At 40.1% G+C, this 21,665-nt stretch overlaps 1 protein-coding gene across 1 annotated transcript; it reads left to right on the plus strand.

Annotated features, from left to right (window-relative positions):
* The first annotated feature begins 1,982 nt into the window (after positions 1-1,982).
* mon1a (MON1 homolog A, secretory trafficking associated) lies at positions 1,983-17,773 on the plus strand. The gene is made up of 6 exons (XM_003217554.3): positions 1,983-2,220; positions 9,358-9,503; positions 11,682-12,149; positions 14,510-15,275; positions 16,103-16,250; positions 17,117-17,773. The coding sequence occupies exons 2-6, from the start codon at positions 9,377-9,379 to the stop codon at positions 17,255-17,257; spliced, it is 1,650 nt and encodes a 549-aa protein (XP_003217602.2). The 5' UTR covers positions 1,983-2,220; positions 9,358-9,376; the 3' UTR covers positions 17,258-17,773.
* Positions 17,774-21,665: the final 3,892 nt, after the last annotated feature.

The following is a 21,665-nucleotide window of genomic DNA, read 5'->3' on the forward strand; positions in this document are numbered from 1 at the left end:
CCACAGATAAGAGACATTCTGTATTTTGTAGAATATATATATATATATATATATATATATATATATATATATAATGTTTTAGAAGATTATTTGTTTTTAGTGATATTGTAAGCTGCCTCGAACCATAAGGAGAGACGAGTAAGAAATAAATTGTTGTTGCTCCTGCTGCTGTTATTATAAACTTAATTGTTGCTATATTTTTAGCTATATATGGTTTGTACTGTATTTTTATCTCTTTTTGTTCTGTAAACAGCAGTGAATCCCAGAATAACCTGGTGCTTCCATTTCATGTGTATGCATTCATGAAATAAATTTCCTCCGATTCTAATTGTATGCTCTAACATTTAAATTGGAAATACGGCCCAATTGAACAAGTTGGAGCATATTTGTTAGCAGTTTTCAGTTAGCTCTTTGAAAATTGAAGTACAGTACTTACAGAACTCTCCTGTCAATGTTTGCTAAAGCAAGCAATAAAGTTTACTCCAGAAAAAAAAACATCATTGATGAAATAACCTGTATGGGTGCAGTTTTCCCAAAGAGTAGCACTTTGTTCCTGAATATAATTTTCCCTGCTTATTTATTTGTCCTGCTAATATTTGTTTGGAAAAACAGAATTAAACGTTTTATAATCTTAGATGCTTCCAAAAATAGGATCATAGTATTAAAGAGCTTAGTGTTGAAGTTTTGAGAGGGTACACTGAGGCTTTGTATGGCTTATCTGTTGAAGAATGTCAACATCTGATTAAGAAATCCTGAAATGTGCAGTATAGAAAAAAGCTCCACTGGGTCAGCATAAAAATCTACAAGAAACACTTCCTTGGAAATACTTTTTGCATAATTTCCAGATCCTGGAATAGTTTTTAATGGTTTTAATTCATATTTATATGTTATTGATTTAGTTATGTTATGCATTGCTTTTATATATAAGTTCGGCATTGAATTTTTGCCATTTTGCCATGTTGTACACAGCCCTGAGTCCCCCCAGGGGTGAGAAGAACTGTATAGAAATGCAAAAATAAATAAATAAATAGTTCCTGTTTTGGACTATATCTCCCACAATTCACCAGCTAAAATAACTAATGTTTACACGGGGTCTTGAATTCTGGGAGCTGTAGATCAAAATAATTGTCCTAAGCTCTGGTAGTAATACCCCATGAAACTTCCTCACAGGAAACTATGCTGCTAATAATTTGATGGTTTTGTATCTAACATTTAAAAATAGGTTGTATATTATTGAAAACTTCAGAACATACAATTTTTCCGGTTTTAATAGCCTGAAAACAGACTGCCTCCCTCATCCACAATCACAATGGGTGAGTAGCTGTAGTAGGAATTAGTGATATAACCTATGTATATGGCTCAAGACACTTTTAAAAAAAGATGTTACTGTACTATAATAATCATCAAACAGAGAATAGGTTTTTTTCTGGGATGACACAAAGTTTCACTCCCAGAATTGATGCACTTGAACTGTCATGGCTCAATGCCTTGGAGTCCTGGGAGCTGTCCTCTGTCTGTATCCTTCTCTGCCAAGTAGTGCTGGCGAGGCACAGATGACAGCTGCCAGGATTCCATAGCATTGCAAGGTCTGTAGCAGGCATGGGTAAACTTCAGCCCTCCAGGTGTTTTGGACTTCAAGTCCCACAATTCCGAAATTGTGGGAGTTGAATTCCAAAACACCTGGAGGGCCAAAGTTTGCCCATGCCTGGTCTGTAGCTTTATTTGCCAAATACTGCTGGTGCCTCACCAAGTTGTAACTCCAAGAATTCCATAGCATTGATTCATGGCAGTTAAAGTGGTGCCAAACTGCATACATTCTACAGTGGAGATGCACCCCCCAGTGTTGGAAGATGTGAATTAACTCTGATTCCTTTCCGTCAATTATGAATCTCCTCCTTCATCCACCCAAAGACTAAGCTGCATTCCTGGACTACGATCCCCAAGATGCACTGGGAGTTGTGGCACGTCAAAAGTGACCTCTGAGAAGTAGGTAGTGCACAGTACTCCTGGCCGCTATCGGCAAGGACAGAATCAGCTGGCTGGGTGTCCAGGGCTGCAGTGACATTTGGAGCTAAGGCTAGAGGAGCAGCAGCCAAATCCTCCCTCCTCTCCCCTTGGAGTCTCAGGCTCTTCCCTTTCTGCTTAGGCAACACCAGCAACAGCAGAAACAGGCACACATCACAACTGACGCTGTGCTCTCCCCCTGTTCCTGTCAAAGCTGTAAGTACCCTTTGTGTGCGGCTGCTTTTGCTAGCTGGGGCTGTAAGAGCGAACAGGAAGAAACAGGCACAGGATGGGCCTCTTGATTACTTTCTTTAATTTGACATGTTTTCAATGTTGTTTGTAGGACAGGACGCAACCGCTACTCTGCTGTGAAGTCAGGACACAGAAATGCAGGCACACATAATTTCCCAAGCAATTCAGTTTAGTGAATCATTGTACTATGTTACCAAAGACAATAAACATAAACCAGAATTTAGAAAATGGCTTGAACAATCAAGATACTCTGGGAGTTTTTACTCTGCTAAAAAATCAATTAAGATTTTTTAGGCATCTTAAAGGGGAGTTTTTAAAAATAATAATAATAATAATAATAATAATAATAATAATAATAATAATAATAAACTTTATACCCTGCCCCATCTCCCTGAGGGGACTCAGAGCGACTTACAACAATGAAAGCACAAGCTTCTATTGTCTGTAGGACACCAAGTCGGATGTATGTAGAGCTAGCCAGAATTGGAAGTATGTGTTTGATAGAAAGATAGTCCAGGCACAATCAAGGTAGATAAAGTAGCTGTTTGAATAATCTGCTAGCCTGGGTCCTCGTCATTAATAAGGATTAGATACTGTAAAATGGCAGAAGTGTTTTAGGGAAACATATTGAACGATTTGTCTTCAGAACAATTTACTCCAGCAAGCATTAGCCAGACTGGGACAAGCATTAGTCCTGTATTTTAAAAAATATTTATCCTATGCTTCATCAGTAGCAAAGCACTTTGCAACCTTATTTGCATTTATAGTGTTGCTAGAAATACCCATCATTGCATTATATAGTACATTTAAATGAAAGGTAGCTTGCTAAGTCTGTACCAAGGGTAAAAGCTGAACCCAGGTCTGCCAGGTTGAAGTCCTTAGGAGAGCATGGTGGCCATTCAGTTTCAAAGAAGTAAATAAGTGTACTGAATCACAGTTGGGATGTGATTTGTCTTTATTAATAGCAGAATCTGGATGGGGAGGAAGATTCTCTCTCTACCACTGCTCCCAGACTGGTCTGTTTAATACCTTCCAACTGTCCCAGTTTGGTACAGACTGAGTCTATTAACCTGCCCTCCCACTTTTTCAGCTGCTTTTAAAATGTCCCAGTTTCTATTTTCTTCTCCAGCACCCATCCCTTTATTTACAGCTTACGCATTTGCTGCAAAATTTCAAAGAGCAAACAATTTTTCACCCCATTAACCCAATAAAGGGAGATGAGAAGAAGGGTGGAATCTTGCCCTTCCCAAGAGGCTCAGGCAAAAGCTACAACCTCTCCTGACTTATGTGTTCACCCTCATTAGTCAGTTTTGCCATCTTGATACACTGTGATCTTGTTTGGATACACATGTCCCAATTTTCATCTGTGAAATGTTGGAGAGCCTGCTTTAAAGTCAGGAAGAGAGGATTTAAATGAAAATGAATGTAAATCAAAGGCAACTGGAGACAGTTTTGGGGGGACCTTTGTTTTCTGTCTTCAGGTTTGTCCTTCAACGTTGCCTTTTATGTTACAAAATCAAAGGGGGTGTCATTTGGAAACTGAGTTTGGAAATGTTCCCGTTTTTGGATAGCCATTCTGTCTGTGGGGTTATGAAAGTTGTAGACCACAAAATTTGTTTTCCCAAGCCCTGCAGTAAGACAAGCTATATTTCTGTATTGTTCCATGGTGGTGAAGAAGCTGGAAACAATAAAACAGAGTTTTCCAACCTCATATAGAGATCACTTTATTTACATCTACCTGGAAGTACTGCTTCTTGGAATCTGTGGGATTGACCCCTGTGTAAACATGCATAGTAGCAAGCTCTTTGGTACGCTGCTTCTTAAACTATTGATCCCAGTTGGGGTCCCAAAAATTGGCAACAGTAAGAGGTTTCTGAATGCTACCCATTTATATTAATCTGTTCGCAACAGCATGGAGTGTTTACAGTAAACTCTGCAGAAAATGTTTCAGCTTACTTCATTAAAAAATCACAAACCTTGTAAATGCTGGTTTGTTATCAGTAAATGTTTGATTTTTATATTTATTTTATATGTATCTGGGGTCACATAAACATTTCTTGAGTGGAACTGGGTCATGAGTGGAAATAGTTTCAGAAGCCCTGCTTTGGTACAGCAGTATTACACAAGGACTTAAAAAGAACAGTGAAATTCCTCCTAAATCCCAACACAAAAGATATGCTAATGAACCAAGGAAAGAGCAATTTATGAAATAACAACAACAACAACAACTTTATTTGTAACCCACCCTATCTCCCCCAATGGGACTCAAGACAGTTTCCAGACAAAAGGTGGCAAACATTCAATGCCATAATAACAAATGAACTAAATACATAATCAAATGATACATAAAATAGACATCAATGTGAACTAATAATAACTAACCAAACAAATAAATACTTAAATGTGAATTGCAACAGGATAAGAAAAGTCCTGCTGAAATTTCCTAATTTGTAGATAAGGTGTTCTGTGGCCTTAAAAATGAGACTTGAAGTAAAGGCTTGGCTAATTTCAGTTTATTGAATCTTAGATTAGCAAGTGATTTCTTCAGGGCCATGGAAAGGCACCTAAAAAGAAGAACTGTAATACAATATAATAAAGGTCCACCCAGGGGTGAGAAAAGCAGTATATAAATGCAGTAAATGCAGGTCCACATAGAATCATAGAATAGTAGAGTTGGAAGAGACCTCATGGGCCATCTAGTCCAATCCCCTGTCAAGAAGCAGGAAATCGCATTCAAAGCACCCCCGATAGATGGCCATCCAGCCTCTGCTTAAACGCCTCCAAGGAAGGAGCCTCCACCACAGTGTTCAGAGAGTTCCACTGCTGAACAGCCCTCACAGTGAGGAAGTTCTTCCTGATGTTCAGGTGGAATCTCCTTTCCTGTAGTTTGAAGCCATTGTTCTGCGTCCTAGTCTCTAGGGCAGCAGAAAACAAGCTTGCTCCCTCCTCCCTATGACTTCCCCTCACATATTTGTACATGGCTATCATGTCTCCTCTTAGTCTTCTCTTCTGCAGGCTAAACATGCCCAGTTCTTTAAGCCTCTCCTCATAGGGCTTGTTCTCCAGACCTTTGATCATTTTAGCCACCCTCCTCTGGACGCTTTCCAGCTTGTCAACATCTCCCTTCAACTGCGGTGCCCAAAATTGGACACATTGATAATATGTAGGATTTCCTTGGTTAGTAGTCTGCTGAGGGTGCCTCAGATGATCAGAGGGCACAAGACTACCCACCAGTGGCTCATTCCATCCAGAAGTCATTCCCAATGTTTAGGTGGAATCTCTTTTCCTGTAATTTGAATCCGTTGGTCCATGTTGTAGTCTCTGGAGCAGCAGGAAATAAGCTGACTCCATTTTCAATATAGCATCCTTTCAAATATTTAAACCATGGCTGCCATGTCCCCTCTTAATAATCCCTTCTCAAGGCTACATATATCCAGCTCCTTGTGCAGTTCCTCATACATCATGGTTTAGAACCAAAACAGTGTCAATGGACTAAATAGAGTTGGACCTCATCTGCATACCGATGACACCAGTCCACACCCCCACCCCTCCACTGCAAAACCCAGACAGCTTTTCCTAATGGTTTCACATAGATTCCAAATAGAATATGGGGAGGGAAAACCAACCATGAGGGACCCCCTCCCCGGCCAAGGGCCATGGATTTAGTGGTAGTCTGCCAGCACAATCACTAGGACTGAGCCCTCCTGAAAGAAATGGGGCCAGTGAAGGATAGGGCATTGGGGCCAATGATGTTGAAAGTGTGTTGAAAGCAACCTTGGGTTCTGTTTTGGTAATAAAAACAGGATATAAATAAAATATTTATATAAAGAAGCAAAAGCCACAGCAAGCTCCCACAGAGTCAATAAGGACACATCCTGCCACCTGAGCTCATGGTGTAGGTCAACTAAGGCAACCAAAATTGATCCATAACAGGACCTGAAACCAAACTGCAATGGATCTAAAATGTCTCATTCAGGAGCCCCTTTGTTAATAACATACTTAGGTAAAACCTAGAGTTTTCTAAAAGACAATTAAAACATGGACTAAAAACATACAGACTTCTTCCACAAAATATTTTTCAAACCATTATACAGTGTCAGCTATTCCTTTACTAATAGCTGGTTACTGTACCTAAATTGTTAATCTCAGTTAGGACATACCCACTGAATCAATGGGAACCTGGTAACTCGCCATTTATAGATCTTATATGTCTGCTGACTGAGTGGATTTAGTCTACTTGGATTTAATCCAGGGGTTTACTGATCGACCAAGAGAGCACCAGTAACTGAGCAAGATAATTGATGTCTTGATTATATACACTGTTAAATATGCTAGTTGTTCTCTCCTGACCATATCTTATGTCAGCAAATTGCTTGCTCATGACTCAGGACATTCAAAGAATGGTTGTTGTTTAGAGAGACTACTCTGGAATCCCTAGAACAGGAGAACGCTGCAGGGAAGGTGGCACACCTTTGCTGCTGCAGCCGCCAGTTAAGTATTGTGTAAGCTAGCTAGGGTCATCTTACGGTCACCATAAGTCACAAGTAAGTAGAGGAAACACAGAAATAATTGTATCCTCAATCTTGCTGCTTTGTAAAACTGAATTTGTTTTAAAAATGATTACACATAATTAAAACAGGGCCACAGAACACCTTATCTACAAATTAGGAAATTTTAGTTTTTGAAAGAAACCTTGAAAATCCTTGCAGGACTGACTGAGAAATGGTTAAATTTCAAGATCTCAATGGCGTATTTGAATTTAGGTTTTTGTTCCTATCAGCCAATCAGAATCTCAGAATTTAGGTTAGAGCTCTGGCTGATGCTATTGGTTCTCAGGTCTAGGAGTTTGAAACAAGCTGAAGCCTGAATCTGTACATGCTTACTTAAGCATTAACATGTCCATTGAATTAAATGGTACTTTTTCCTGAAGAAAGCCATATAAAATTACATAAATTTTCAGTGTTGTATGGAGACGCAAGAGGAGATGAAACCATAAAACAAGTGTGAAAAACTGTGATTCGGTTGTGAGGTAGGAAGAAAAGTTGATGAAATACTAGGGAGAAGCCAAAGAACAAGGAAACAGAACAGCTTAGCACAGATATAGCAATTACCAAGTATAAAATTAGCCCTGGATTTCCGTCTCCACATATTTTTGAACCTTGCTAAGTATTGGTGAGAATAATTATTTCTATTAAAAACCAATATAATTGTAAATTTTTCAATTTCTATGTATTTTGCTAATTATTTTTCTGCAATTGAGCCAAAGCATGTTTACTGAAAGGAGTTACAGCTGTTGTTTTATGAGATTTACTCTTATATAAATGTGCACAAGATTGTAGTGTGAGCTTGCTGAAATGCTTAAATCATACCATCACAAAGGTTTTGGACTCATAATCAAGACAGATTATGACATATAAAACTGTAAATAGACACAAACTACAACTACCAATCTAATTTCAACTTTTTAAAATTAATGCTATTTAAAATGTTTTTCTATTCTTATGCTTGTTTTTGTATCTTTGGGGAAGACAATTCTACAGTGTATACGATTTATCAAAATATTAACTTTTGTGATAGAGCATAGGAGAAATGTTTTCAGAGCAATCAATTTTGTTAATTTTGTTTTTAAATTGTTTTAAAACTAAAAATCATGCAACTTAAAGTAAGATCTCAGAAACACAGATGCTCAGTAACTGTAGAAATATCGTAGCTGCATTATTTCATAAGGATATCATATGCTTCCATAGTCTTGAAACCTAAAGGCAAATAAAAGAACCCTGCATGTATTGCTTTTGGACTTTCTGTAATGTATCTTTCTCAGCTCATAATTGAAAATGTCTTGCCCGTGTTTGTCATTTCATTTTTGACAATCAGAGGCAGATGCCTTCTGGATATAATTTGCATGTAATACATATATTTTAAGTTTCTTCTGCATTGTGGCTAGCATCCTGTTACTGACAACCGCAGGTGTAAGTTGCACTATACTTGTAAGGTGGGTTTTTTCCTGACAATGTTCAATGATTGTATCCAGCTGACAGTGATAAAAGTACTGTATAGCTATGGCATTAAAGTATAGTTGGCCTCCGTGTCCACAGATTCTGTATTCATGAATTCCACCATCCATGGCTTTGAATTTTTTAAAAAAATCCAAATATCAAAGTTGCATTTTGCCATTTTATGTAAGGGAAACTGATTTACTGTGCCACTGTATATAATGGGACTTGAGGATCCACACATTTTGGTAACTTTAATGGAATTCTGGAAACAAACCCCAGAGGATACCAAAGGCCCACTGTATGTAAGGTAGTATGTGAATCTGACTGCCTCTATGCATTGCTTTTGCGTATTGTGCATTGTAGCTGCACAAAGAGTGATCAGCCATGTGCACCGACCATTGATCCACATACATTGTGCTATGTTGGTATTCACTGTAGGGGTTGTATATGTAACTCTGCTGGCAGATATTTACATAACTGAACCAACATAGTATCCTGGTCCAAAGTGCTTTAATACCACTTCAAGAGCCATAATTCCATTTTATGGAATCCTAGGGTTGATAGTTTTACCTCACCAAACTCCAAAGCAACATCAAAATGGTATACAGTTACATACTACCTGTGTAGTGTGAAAGAGACCTAGCCTCACTTCTGCATTTAGAAAGAGAAAAGATTAGTAACTTACATTTCCTTACAGAGAGATGGTAAGGCATTACAGGAAGGAAATTTGCAATATGGTTGTCCCTCTGTATCCATAGGTTCTGCACCACAGATTCAATCAGCCACAGTTCAAAAATATTAAAAACAGTAGCAAGGGTCCTTTGTGTATCAATTTCCCATGGTAACTATGGGATACTGAATACGGAAATGTTGCCATTATATAAATATGATGCATATTTGTATATTTTAAATTGTGTAGTCATAATTTTAATGTAAGCAGCTTTGAGTCTCCTTCAGGAGAGATAAAGAGGGGTATAAATAAACAGAAGAAGAAGAAGCCGCTCAGACCCATTTGCCTTCTCACTCAGGCTAAGCTGTTCTGCACTATGTTGGGACAATAAAGACCATTAATTGGTTTATTTGACTACTGCTTTGTTGATTGCAGGTTCCTCTAGTATCTTGTGATGGCTGCTGATGTTTACAAACAGAAAAATGAAGATGTGCCCAATGGATCATTAGTCCCACCAGACAGACAACATGCAGAGAGATCAGAAAGTCCTACACCAGGATTGGCTCAGGGAACAGAGCCAGGTAGGTTTGAGCTGAAAGTAATTCTAGTATTTTGTATGTAATTTTATTATCAACACTTACTTATTTATAGTTGATACAGAGACCTTCTGCCTCATTACCTGTACCCTTTCAGTGGAATATCAGTAAGCAGGATGGTCTCCAGCTCATGTGATGATTTGGAGCAGGATGAGCAACATATGGTCCTCTAGAAATTGTTCAGCTGTAACTCCCACCAGCCCTAGCCAGCATGGCTAATGATAAGGGAATAATGGGATTTCTGTTCTTTGGGAGGGCCGAAATACTCTTTATTTGGCCTAAAGTAGGAAAAGTTAATCTGGGGAGCAGAGTGAGCGCCTGCTGTTAGCCCCAGCTTCTGCCAACCTAGCAGTTTGAAAACATGCAAATGTGAGTAGATCAATAGGTACCACTCTAGTGGGAAGGTAACAGTGCTCCATGCAATCATGCTGGCCACATGACCTTGGAGGTGTCTACAGACAACGCTGGCTCTTCGGCTTAGAAATGGAGATGAGCACCAACCCCAGAGTCAGATACTACTGGACTTAACATCAGGGGAAACCTTTACCTTTACCTAGGAAAAGTTATTTCCAGAAAAACACAAGGAATTGATCATGCTGGTGTAATGTTTTCTACATGGAATAACCTTGTGGTAGCCGTTATAAAATAATTAGTATAGAGAATGACTCCTTATTATTCTCCTTTTTTGTGTATATGGTTGAACTACTTTTGTTTAAAATGAGACACTTCTGGTACTTTTTCAACTGATTATATAAGATAATAATTTGCTATGATTCTTATACCTGGCTTCCTATATATCTCTGATCCTCTCCAGTATATATTAAAGCATAGCCAAATATCATGGTTATCAGGCTGGAGTGAAAGCAAAATTTTGTATTATTCTGAAGAAACTCAGAGTATATGAACTGTGCTGTAGCTACCATTTCCAAACCACAAAACCAACACCTTATGCCAGCCGTTGTATATGTAACATTCCATTGGGCAAAGGAAATGGAAGCCACAGAAACTGACAACTTCTGCATTTCAGTGGGGCAAAGGATGATACAAAGCAGGACATAGATGGAGGTAAGGAAACTGCTCGCTTCACAATGTTTGGGGCTTCAGTGTTCAGAAGCCCTAGCCATCAAGTTTGATTCTTTTACAATTGAGAGTTTATTCTGAAACTCTGGTGGACCATCCTGATACAGACATCTTGTCTGACTTATAGAAGCAGCTAAGGCTCCCCTTTGATTGCCATGCAACCCAGTTCCATCTATCATTATTCCAGAGAACAAATTCTGCTTTGAACAATGATAATCATTCCTTCTCCTCATGCCATATTCCTGGAAATAATCTTAACCCGTAAATAATTGAGTTCTTCTTCCAATCATTTCTCAAAATTAAGTGTGTTGGTCTTTATTCATTAGACTGCTATAAGAACCAAGCTGTTGTGTGAGAAGTTACAAATATATCAGAAGAATGCATACGCTTTTCTTTAGTACAAACAATTTATAATTAATTTTAAATACATGAAGAAGAATCACAATATCATGTATTTCGTGGTAGAGTTTTCATAATTTTACAATTCAAGGCACTTAGGGTTTCTTTATGGTACAAAAACCTATAGAACGAGAGTGTTTTCAAGAGCCCGATATTCATTATGGCTTATTTTCATATTATTAAAATGCACATTTGCGGGCTAAGTAGTAACAGAATTAATTATTTGCGGATTACTTCTGCTGCCTTATATGCACCTGAAATGTTTTTCTCTCTAGGTATTTCTAGGTCGTCCAATCTCGATCATAACTTGACCGTAGAATTGTGATGGAGGAACTAGAAATGCCTGGAGAGGTGCTATTTCAGGTCAAAAAAATAGCAGGCTATAGTTGTGTTTTTCCATTTCCACAAGGAATCTGTGCCTCTAAATCTTGCAAAAGTTGAGGTCTAATTGTAAAGGGTAATCCTATATAGTAGTATGGTGCATTTATCAAAATAGATTATCTCCATTCATTCACCTTGTTCTCCAGCAGCACTGATACCGATACCCAGGCATGAAGTTGAGGATAACCTTGGTTTTCTTGTGTCATTATATGTGCTCTTTGTACATTTCAGAGCCTGCTTCCTTTGCTGTGCCTGTCTTCTGAGGATGAATAACTAACTAATTGTTCTGGTATCATTTATAAGGAGCAGGCCAGGAGGGAGCCATGTTTGTTCATGCCAAATCCTATGAGGACCTGACTGGCGCAGATAATCAGGATGTCATTCCCCGGAGCCCATATCAGACTGAAGGGGCTCAAGATGAGCTGACAAAGATGGAAGAGATTAGCAAGGATTTCAGTGAGTTAAGCACACAACTCACTGGTATAGCACTGGATCTGGAAGAAGAGATAAGGCAGAATGAAGAGGATAAGCTGGACCTCTCACCACAGGCCTCACGCCGAGATTCAGTCCTGTCTGGAGAGGAGGAGGAAGATGTAACCATGGAGGCCTGGCGAATGCACCAGAAGCACGTGTTTGTTCTAAGCGAGGCAGGGAAGCCAGTGTACTCCCGCTATGGGTCTGAGGAGGCCCTATCCAGCACCATGGGAGTGATGATGGCTCTAGTGTCCTTCTTAGAAGCAGAGAAGAATGCTATCAGGTCTATTCATGCAGGTATTCAATATCACATTTTCTTCTCAAAATATACCGAGAGCTTAGGAAACTTACTTATAGAGACCAACTCTCAGAATTCCCTAGTAGACTTGTAGGCTTGGGGATTCTGAGAATTATAGATAACAAGTAATATTTCCCAGAACCTCTTACATTAATATTATTGATATCATTATTGGAGTTACTTTTGTTTTGTTGTTGATTATTCATTTCTATACCGTCTGAGAGCAGACGCTAGTTTAGCACATAAACCTTGCAGTTAAGGAGGAAGGAGAGATAAAGTCAAGTATCATAAGCACCTTGATCTCAAAACTCTGGAAAATCTCTCCTAGAAATTTCCAAGTGTCTCATTAAATAGCATGGGAAGGAAACCTGGACCCTGATAGACCCCACAGGTCAATGATCAAGGAGTTAAACAGGAATCTCCCCAGAACGTTTTAAGCTTTTCCATCAAAGAACAGAACCATTGTAAAAGTATCTCCAGCCTGAAAGGCTACAATGGTTGATAGTGCTGAAAGTCTGCAAGAGGTCCAGCAGAACCAACAGAGATATTCCTATTGTCCAAATCAGAGCAGACGATCAACCAAGTCTTCCAAACCTGTCTCCATCTATAACCAGGCTAGAAAGCAGACTAAAATGGACCTACAACAGGCCTGCATTACTTGGTGGTAGTAAAGGGTGAAAATTAAACAGGCTAAACCTTTTTGGGCTACAAATAGGTTTTTATAGCCTTTTCTGGCGCCTCCTCCCTCTATAAAGACGAATCTAATGTTAAATTTGAACATAAACCAAGATTACAACATCGTTAAATAAAAGCCTGGTACCCCTTAAAATTGCATCCCCACTCCCCACTACTCCAACTTGAGTCAACAGCCTCCACAGGCTGCATTTCCAAGCAAGATCAGCACTTCCAGCACCCCAGCTGGATCTATCTGTGTTGTCCTCTTTGTCACAGTTTAGTTTGTTAACTTTGGCGCATACAGAAAGGAAATGTGTCAAGGTAAAACACTTGAAAGGGGGAATGACAGGTTCCAATTGCTATTCTGCTGTAGCACTGTATGTGACCTCCGTCTCTAAGGATGAGGCTCAGAGCCTCTGCAGGCCGCACCAAATCCTTGTGAGGGCCACATCTGACCCCCAGACTGTTGTGCACACCTGATCTAGACAAGCTATCTTATCCACTATTTTACCCACTCCTCCTGTGGCATATACAGTATATTAAACTAGGAAGGGAAAAGATCCAGGTGGTAGCTCTAATCACTCCTATCCACTACTTTGAACTGCACAAATAGAAAACTATTCACATAAAGGCCAGATTTAGATGTGTCAGACCTTGCCTAAGCTGAAATGAATATGAGTGATTTTAACTGCAAAATATTTTCTAAATCCTTTGCAATGGATTGTTCTCAGCTGTCTTGTAGATTAGGTTGTAAAAGATTACTTGAAACAGTTCCTCGGGATGGCTCTTTGCAGATGCAATGCTATCCACAATGCCATAGCATAGGCCAGTGGTGGCAAACCCATGGCACGTGTGTCAGATGGGTCACACAGCACCCTCTCTCCTGGCACATAAGCTGTCGTTCCCCCTCCCCACTACCCCCCCCCCCTCACTCACTCACTCGTCTGCTTGCCCAAACCCCTTGCTCACCCGTCACCTGCCGCCCCCTTTGCCCATTTGCCGTTCACCTGCTGCCCTCCCGCCATCCCCAAGTGCCCAACTCACTCCTCACCCCCACCCTGGTTTGGGCGCTCCCTTTCTAAAAGGTTTGGCATCACTGGCATAGGATTTAAAATAGGTTCTACCAGGAGTTTGGTCAGACTCACCTTGAGGTGCTTCTGGCATAGGTTTTCAAATAGGTTCGAACTGGAGATTGGTTAGACTCACTCCAAATTTTCCACCAGCATCTCTCTATCTCACTCGTTTTGTTGCAGCCAGTTCTCTAAAGAGCTTCAACATGATAGTTACCAAAATAAACTTCAATTAAGGACCTTGCATTCACAGACCTGTTACATAGCAAGGAAGCCTTTTCACCAGATAGGGCAGGAGTGGACAAATGCAATCCCCAGGGTTATTTTTGTGGCCTTCAATGCCTACACACACTCCTCTGAACCTGGTCTGGCAAGAAAGGGAGGGAATAGCCCCTCTTAGAAGCCTCCACTTTCTTTTTAAAATTTCACTTCAGACTGTTATCCCAAGAACTAGGTTTGCTAGGAGCTTCAGTCAAACAATATCTGGTGGGCCACACATTCTAACCCAAAACAGCTATCATGCTTCCTGATAGGGACTTGACACAATAATTGAAAGGTACTGACAGGTGTTTACCTTTTTTCCCCCTCTACCTCTACCCTTGCCTTTTTGGCAGATGGCTATAAGGTGGTGTTTGTGCGCAGAAGTCCGCTGGTGCTGGTCGCTGTGGCTAAAACAAGACAATCCGAGCAAGAAATTGCTCAGGAGCTCCTTTATATTTACTACCAGATTGTCAGTCTTCTGACATGGACCCAGCTCAACCGCATCTTCCAACAGAAGCAGAACTATGATCTCAGGAGACTGCTGGCAGGCTCAGAGCGAATCACAAACAACTTGATAGACCTAATGGCCAGGGACCCCAGCTTTCTGATGGGAGCTGCCCGTTGCTTACCTATGCCTGCGGGAATCAGGGATGCAGTGAGTTCTTGCCTCCAGCAAGCCAAAGCCAAGAGTCTAGTGTTTGCCATCCTGCTGTCCAAGAACCAGCTGGTGTCTCTAGTGAGAAAAAAGGATCAATTCCTACACCCAATTGACCTCCACTTACTCTTTAACCTCATCAGCTCCTCCTCTTCTTTTAGAGAAGGAGAGGCCTGGACACCCATCTGCCTGCCCAAGTTCAATTCCAGTGGTTTCTTCCATGCCCACATTTCATACTTGGAACAAAACACAGACTTGTGCTTGGTCCTGATCTCCACAGACCGTGAGGACTTTTTTACCGTGTCAGACTGTAAGCGCAAATTCCAAGAGCATCTGAAAAAGCGTGGTGTTTATCATGCTCTCTTGGAGGCACTGCACACACCTTTCTACAGTGCTTCCCAAGTAGGAATCCCAGAACTCCGGCACTTCATCTACAAATCCAAGAGCTCAGGGCTCTTCACCAGGTAAGAGTTTCTCCTGGGCAACTTTTATGGTTGCTTTGCTGAGAGCAAGGGTAGTTTTACTGCTCTTTGTTCAAAGTAGTCCATATCAGTCAGGATGGCGTCCTTCTTTTAGCCATGGAGGGTCAAGATACTTTTGAGTTTTTGTACCAGAGATCATATGATAAGTTGTTGCCTATCCTACGGGTGATACAGCTGGCAAAGAAAGTTAGCTCCATCTATTTGGACAATTGGGCTAAACATTGCTCTTTGGTTTTCCACTGTTTCAGCAGTTTGGAGTCCAAAATACTCTCAAGGGATTGAATATCCATTAGCCACTATTCTGAGCTTGCAAAAATAATAGCAGTTTAGGCTTTTTAAATGATTAGGCATAAAATGATAGATTATTGAAATGCTGTTTCTAGCATCTGGCAGTGAAATGTACTTATTAAGAGGATCTTTCCAGTCTAGTAACATTTTCTGGTATAAATAATGGAAATCGGGTGTTCTAAATAACAAGAACACTTTGCAGTTCCAGTTAAAGGGCCATTTCCATGGCACCAATATAGCACATCTGATTGTGCAACAGAAATGCATTTTAGATCTCTTGGGAGTCTCCAGTCCAGTTCCCTGATCCCTAGTGACACCTAATATTGTCCATTATAAATGAAATTGTAGCTGTACTAATTAGATGTTCTATTTCAAATATAGCTCATCTGAAATATGGAGAGCATTGAGCAGGATCTTTTGTTCTACCTTCTGCCACAGATAAATGTTTGTCCCATGAGAAGCAGCTGTTCCTCTTTCATATCTTTTATAATAAGAAACTCTAACCAAATTCTTTTTTCCAGCCCAGAGATTGATGTTCCCTATATTACTGAGGAGGAAAAGGAGAGACTTCTGGGACTATATCAGTATTTACACAGCCGGGCCCATAATTCCTCCCGTCCTCTGCATAACATCTATTACACTGGATCAAATGAAAATCTCCTTGCTTGGGTGAGAGTCCCACTTCATCAGTGCTGTGATTCAGCTGTAGTTTCTAAAGAATTTGTAGTAAAAGCAGGAATAGGAGCTCCTAAAGAGGAAGTTTTTGCCATTCATTTGTTTCAGAGTTTATTTCCAATCAGCCCCAGTTAGCATAGCTAATAATGTTAAGATATTATAGTAATAATGATAACTTTATTCTTATATCCCACCCCATCTCCCCGAAGGGACTTGGAGTGGCTTACATGGAGACCAAGCCCAGTGATGCCACAATAAAATACAACAACATACGTTACATTCAATTACAATGAATTAATACATAAAAACATATAAAAATCATAAAAGTATAAACTCAACAACAACCGATAACCAATAACCAATTGGTACCTCAAGGCCAGCAATATCTGGATATGTAACTTTATTGTCTGATATGTGCACCCCTTCATTATACAGATTTGCTATTCATCAAAAGAGCAAAAGCTAAATTAGCATGTATTGTAACCAACAAACTCGTAATGTTTGTTTGTAATCTATTTACTGAAGGAATATTTCAGCAACTCCAATTAGTATGGTTTTTAAAAGTTCTATTGCTTAAAAAGTCTGCAAGGTCTAAACTCTAAACCCCACTAGCATTTTACAAGCACTGGATTTTGCATCAGTATTCTTCCCAAAATCTTTCATAGCTTCCCCTTCCCCTCAGCTACAGATGGAACCGTTCAAAATATTACAAACCATTCTTTATAACCAATATGGCAACAGGTCTTTATGTACAAGTTGAAGTGAAGGTTACTTGTTCTGAACATATCAATAAAAACACTTGAGGGGCTTCTTTGCTTTGATGGCATGCCATAATGCAGTTTTACATTTCCTTTCTCTAGGTGACAAGTGCATTTGAGCTCTATGTATGCTTCAGCCCCCTGGGAACCAAAGCAACAGCTCTCACTGCTGTCAATAAACTTATGAAATGGATCCGCAAGGAAGAGGACCAGCTCTTTATATTATCACCACAGACTTACTGACCACTTGACTTGTCCTCTCCAATTCAAATTTATGGAGCTCCTTCGCAGCGCTAGTGAAGTCGCAAAAGAATGTCTTCGCACCTCTGGCAGGACCAAATAAAAGGATGGGAACATGACATACTCAGGGGCTCTAATGTGCCTCCTTAGTCTCAACTTGTTGGAATGAAAAAGCACTCCACCTCCACCTCTCAGGACTGTTGAGGGCAGTTTTTGACATGTTATTCAGGATTGTGGAAGTGAATGGCTCATTTCATTCTCATTTCCTTCTTCCAAAACTGTAATGACCCCCATGTGCCTTAGAAGCATGAGAGGCCTTTTCAGTTAAACTTTTGTTAAAAGAAAAGAAAGCAGCCATGAGATCTACAGAGTACTGCTGCCTCAAGTCCAGGGGTGAGGATTGTATATGCAAAACATGGGAAATTCTTCTGTATTTCTCTCTCTTTTTCCAAGTAGATTACCCCCACAGCCATGAATAAAGAAGAGAAGTAGTGGGGATGGGAGAACCTTCTGCCCACATCTGAGGAGAAGCTTTGTATTTTGTTTTGCACTAGACTTAAAACATGAAGACTACTGCTACTGGAAGAAACACAGGGATATACTAGCTTATCTTAAAAGTTCTTCATCGTAGTGTCCCTTCTACCATTTCCAAACTTCATTTTTTAGACTACCTTTAAAAAAATGCTGGCCTCACCTCCATGGTCTAGTTATCTTCCTTTCTATTCAGTCAATGGATAATGTTTTCTGGTCCAGGTCTCCTGGGTGCTCATCTTGGATGGACTCTGAATTGAGCTCTGCAACTTTGTTGAGTGAATTGGGGATAGCGAGGTTTGCAGTAAGTGTCTTTTACTCCCCTCTCTCCAAAACTGAACTATTCATTTGGGGAGAAATAACAAAAATTAACTTCTACCTATTGGTTTTAGCGTATGTTTCTTTTCACTTTTCCAATTTGATTGTGTCATTCATTCTATATAACAATATGGAGAACACATTTTTACTTGGGGCATCTGGGTACCTTAAACTTATACCCTCAAATCTTCCTTACAGGGAATTGAAAATAACTAAGGCAATAATAGAGAAATTCATAGATGTAGTATCTGTCCCAGAATGGTGGCAGTTTGACATAATCAGCTGGCATTTGTATGTTTACATTTAATATCTGATTTGATAATAGCTTAATTATTTGCTACAGCTATTTCTTTGTAGCAGAGAGTTTGATAGCTGGACTTACTTCAGATGAAGAACAGCCATTAATTCTGCAGGTATTATGGCCTTGATTCCCTGTTTCAGACAATTTGTTCTTCCAGAAGCTCAAAGTATGAGGTTTTAGTCATGTATTTTCCTTCTCCTACCACATGCTTCTCAATAGTTTCTCAGCCACTGCCCTTTCTCCTATTTTCTTCTTACACTTCAGCTTGTGCTGAGTCTGATTGGTCCCCAGCTAAGAGTCTTTCAGGGTACACATTCTCTGCCATCTGACTGAACTGCTTTTTATAAAAATGCTGGTGCCTAGTAGTAAGTCTAGCAACACTTGTCTCCTCTTCCTCCCTGGATATTGCTTCCAGAATTGGAGGAAAAAGAAAGTGCTTTGTAAGCAGCCAGCTTAGTCTAGGCATCAGCCAAGTGCCATTTTAACTTCAAATATTCCTAAAAGGAGTAGCAACAAAGTGAACAAACCAGATGTAGTTAAAGATGGCATGAAAGCAGCAAGATTGCTGCTCCTTTGACCATCCAATATCTGTTTGATTCAGGAAATACTTTATTTTAAAAGGATACATAGTAGCAACTACAACAAACAGCAAGTAAAAGACATTCTTCTGTAAAGAGGAGGAGTGTTTCTGCCATTTTCATTGTCCCTGCTGCATTTCTGTTATTTCCTGCTGAAGTAGGCTGTGAGGAATGCCTGAACTACAGAGGCCTGAATTTTCCCCATGTTATTATTTCAGTGTAGTACAGTGGTTTGAGTATTGGACCAAGCCTCCAGGATTTGAATCCCCACTTAGCCAGGGAAACCCATAGGGTGACAATTGCACAGTACATTTGTGTCATGTGTGCTGGTTGTGCAAACAGTCTGTGAGTTACTGTTAGAAGAACATCAATCCCCCCGCTCTCTGCACTTATAGACATATACAGAAATGCAAGGGGTCCTTGGGAAAATAATAAATTAATATTTATTTATTTATTTATTTTTATATCCCACCTCCATCTCGCCGGAGGGACTTGGGGCAGCTCACATGGGGACGAGCCCAGCAACAACATAGGTTAAAACACAATCCATGAATTAAAAACAATGCAACAACATAAGACACACCAAAATACTTCAAAACTTAGAGATACAATACTGCATCTGGGCTTTTGTAGAACTTGAAAAGCCCTCATTTAATATATCAACTGACCATAGCTGCTGGGACTTTCTTGGAACTATAGTCCAAAAAGGTAACTTTTCGTACCCACCTCTCCTTGAGGCGGGGCACAACACAGTTAAAAACACATAATTATAAAACAACGTGTGAAATATATATATAAAATTATTTTTATGAATATACAGAACAAGATTAAAATACAGTAAACCCAAAGCATGAGTAGTTTAAAATTTACTGGTTAGCCCTGCTGAAAGAGATAGATCTTCAATTGTCCCTTAAATTCCAACAGCTGATATACCTGTCGGAGCTCTTCTGGCAGGTCATTCCACAGTCCTGGGTCAGCCGATGGAAAAGTCCTCTTGGTGACAGTTGCCAGTCGGGTTCTGGCTGTTTGGAGTAGCCATCCCCCAGATGATCTAAGTGTCCAGGGAGAAGGCGATCCAGTAGGTAGCCTAAACCCAAACCATGTAGGGCTTTAAAGGTCAAAACCAACATCTTGTACTTTGCCCAGAAAGTAATTGGCAACCAGTGGAGTGACTGTAGTATACATGTAATATGCTCACTCCTGGATATACCTGTAACTGGATATACCTCTGACTGTTGTGTTTTGAACTAATTGAAGTTTCCAAACTTGGTACGGAGGTAGCTCAATGTAAAGCAATGTAAAGCTCAATGTAAAGCATTACAGACGTCCAACCTTGAGGATCCCAATGCATGCACTACCATTTTAGGTCCTCTGAATCTAGGAAGGGACCCCGCTGGTCTATCAGCTGGAGCTGGTAGTAAGCACTCCTGACCATTGCATCTATCTGGGCTGACATTTGGAGAGACGGATGTAGGAGCATTCCTAAACTACAAACACAGTCTTTCAGGGTGAGTGTAATCCCATCCAGAACTGGTTGACACATCTCCATCCCTAGGTTAGGACCCTTAGAATCATAGAATAATAGAGTTGGAAGAGAACACATGGGCCACCTAGTCCAACCCCCTGCCATGCATGAAAAGCATAATCAAAGTATATTTGATGGATTCAATTTTAATTTGTTTTCCTCATCCAGCCCATTACCTCCTGCAGACATTCATTCAGAGGAGACACACTGTCCTTAGCTGAGGCTGGTTTTGAAGGCATGGAGAAATACATTTGGATGTCATCAGCATACTGATAGCACCCCACCCCATGCCTACAGATGATCCCTCCCAACAGTTTCATGTAAATATTTAAAAGCATTGGAAACAGAATGGCCTCCTGTGGGATGCCATATAACAGGGTTTTTTTAGGAGCAGCTATCCCCAAGCACCATAATCTGAAATCTGCCTTCAAGGTATGACTGGAACCACAGCAACACAGTGCCTCCAATTCATTCTTAATTTGTTAATAATTTTATCTATTCCTGAGGCCTCACTAAAGTAGTACTGCCTAAATATCTATTATTCCCTAGGTTTAAAAAATCCTTGACTGTTCCTAAAACTTTTCAAAGTGTTTCTATAAATCTAGTAAATCTTTTGAGAACAGATAGCCTATTTCTTTCTCAACAGATAGCCCATTTCTTCCCATTTTTCTAGATGTCAAACTATCTGCTTTAAACTACTACTCTATTCCACAGGGGTGGGGAAGGCACCACATTACTGTGCTGTTATGCCCCATAGTGTTATAAAGGGCATCTTTCCTTTTCTCATTCCTCTTAACATGTTGTCTTTTCTTGCCAGTTTAACCGAAATTATCAGCTTTGAGGAAACAGATGTCCAGGCTTAAAAAATCGGTTGGAAGGAGCTCATGGGTTATTGAGTCTAACTCCCTGCTTCATTCAGGATCTCCAGCTAAATTATTCCCAGCAGGTGGTTGTTCAGCTTATTTGTAAAGCGGTCCAAAGAAGGAGATTGCATTACTTCTCTAGACCAGCGGTTCTCAAAGTGTGCTCTGCGAAGCATACCGAGGGACTCAGCACTTCTCTCTTTCTCCCCCTCCAATCTTTTCCTCCTTCTTTCTTGCTTCTCCCACCCCCACCTCCTTTGCCACCAAAAGCCATTTCCTTGCTTCCCTCACTCTC

This window comes from Anolis carolinensis, chromosome 2 (assembly GCF_035594765.1).
Source record: "Anolis carolinensis isolate JA03-04 chromosome 2, rAnoCar3.1.pri, whole genome shotgun sequence".
In the NCBI taxonomy this organism is placed as follows: domain Eukaryota; kingdom Metazoa; phylum Chordata; class Lepidosauria; order Squamata; family Dactyloidae; genus Anolis; species Anolis carolinensis.

Bases quoted from the DNA above. Each gene is read 5' to 3' on its own strand.
- mon1a (XM_003217554.3), top strand. From the start codon at position 9,377: ATGGCTGCTGATGTTTACAAACAGAAAAATGAAGATGTGCCCAATGGA. The intron at 15,276-16,102 runs GTAAGAGTTTCT...TCTTTTTTCCAG, and splicing joins AGCTCAGGGCTCTTCACCAG to CCCAGAGATTGATGTTCCCT. The intron at 16,251-17,116 runs GTGAGAGTCCCA...TCCTTTCTCTAG, and splicing joins ATGAAAATCTCCTTGCTTGG to GTGACAAGTGCATTTGAGCT.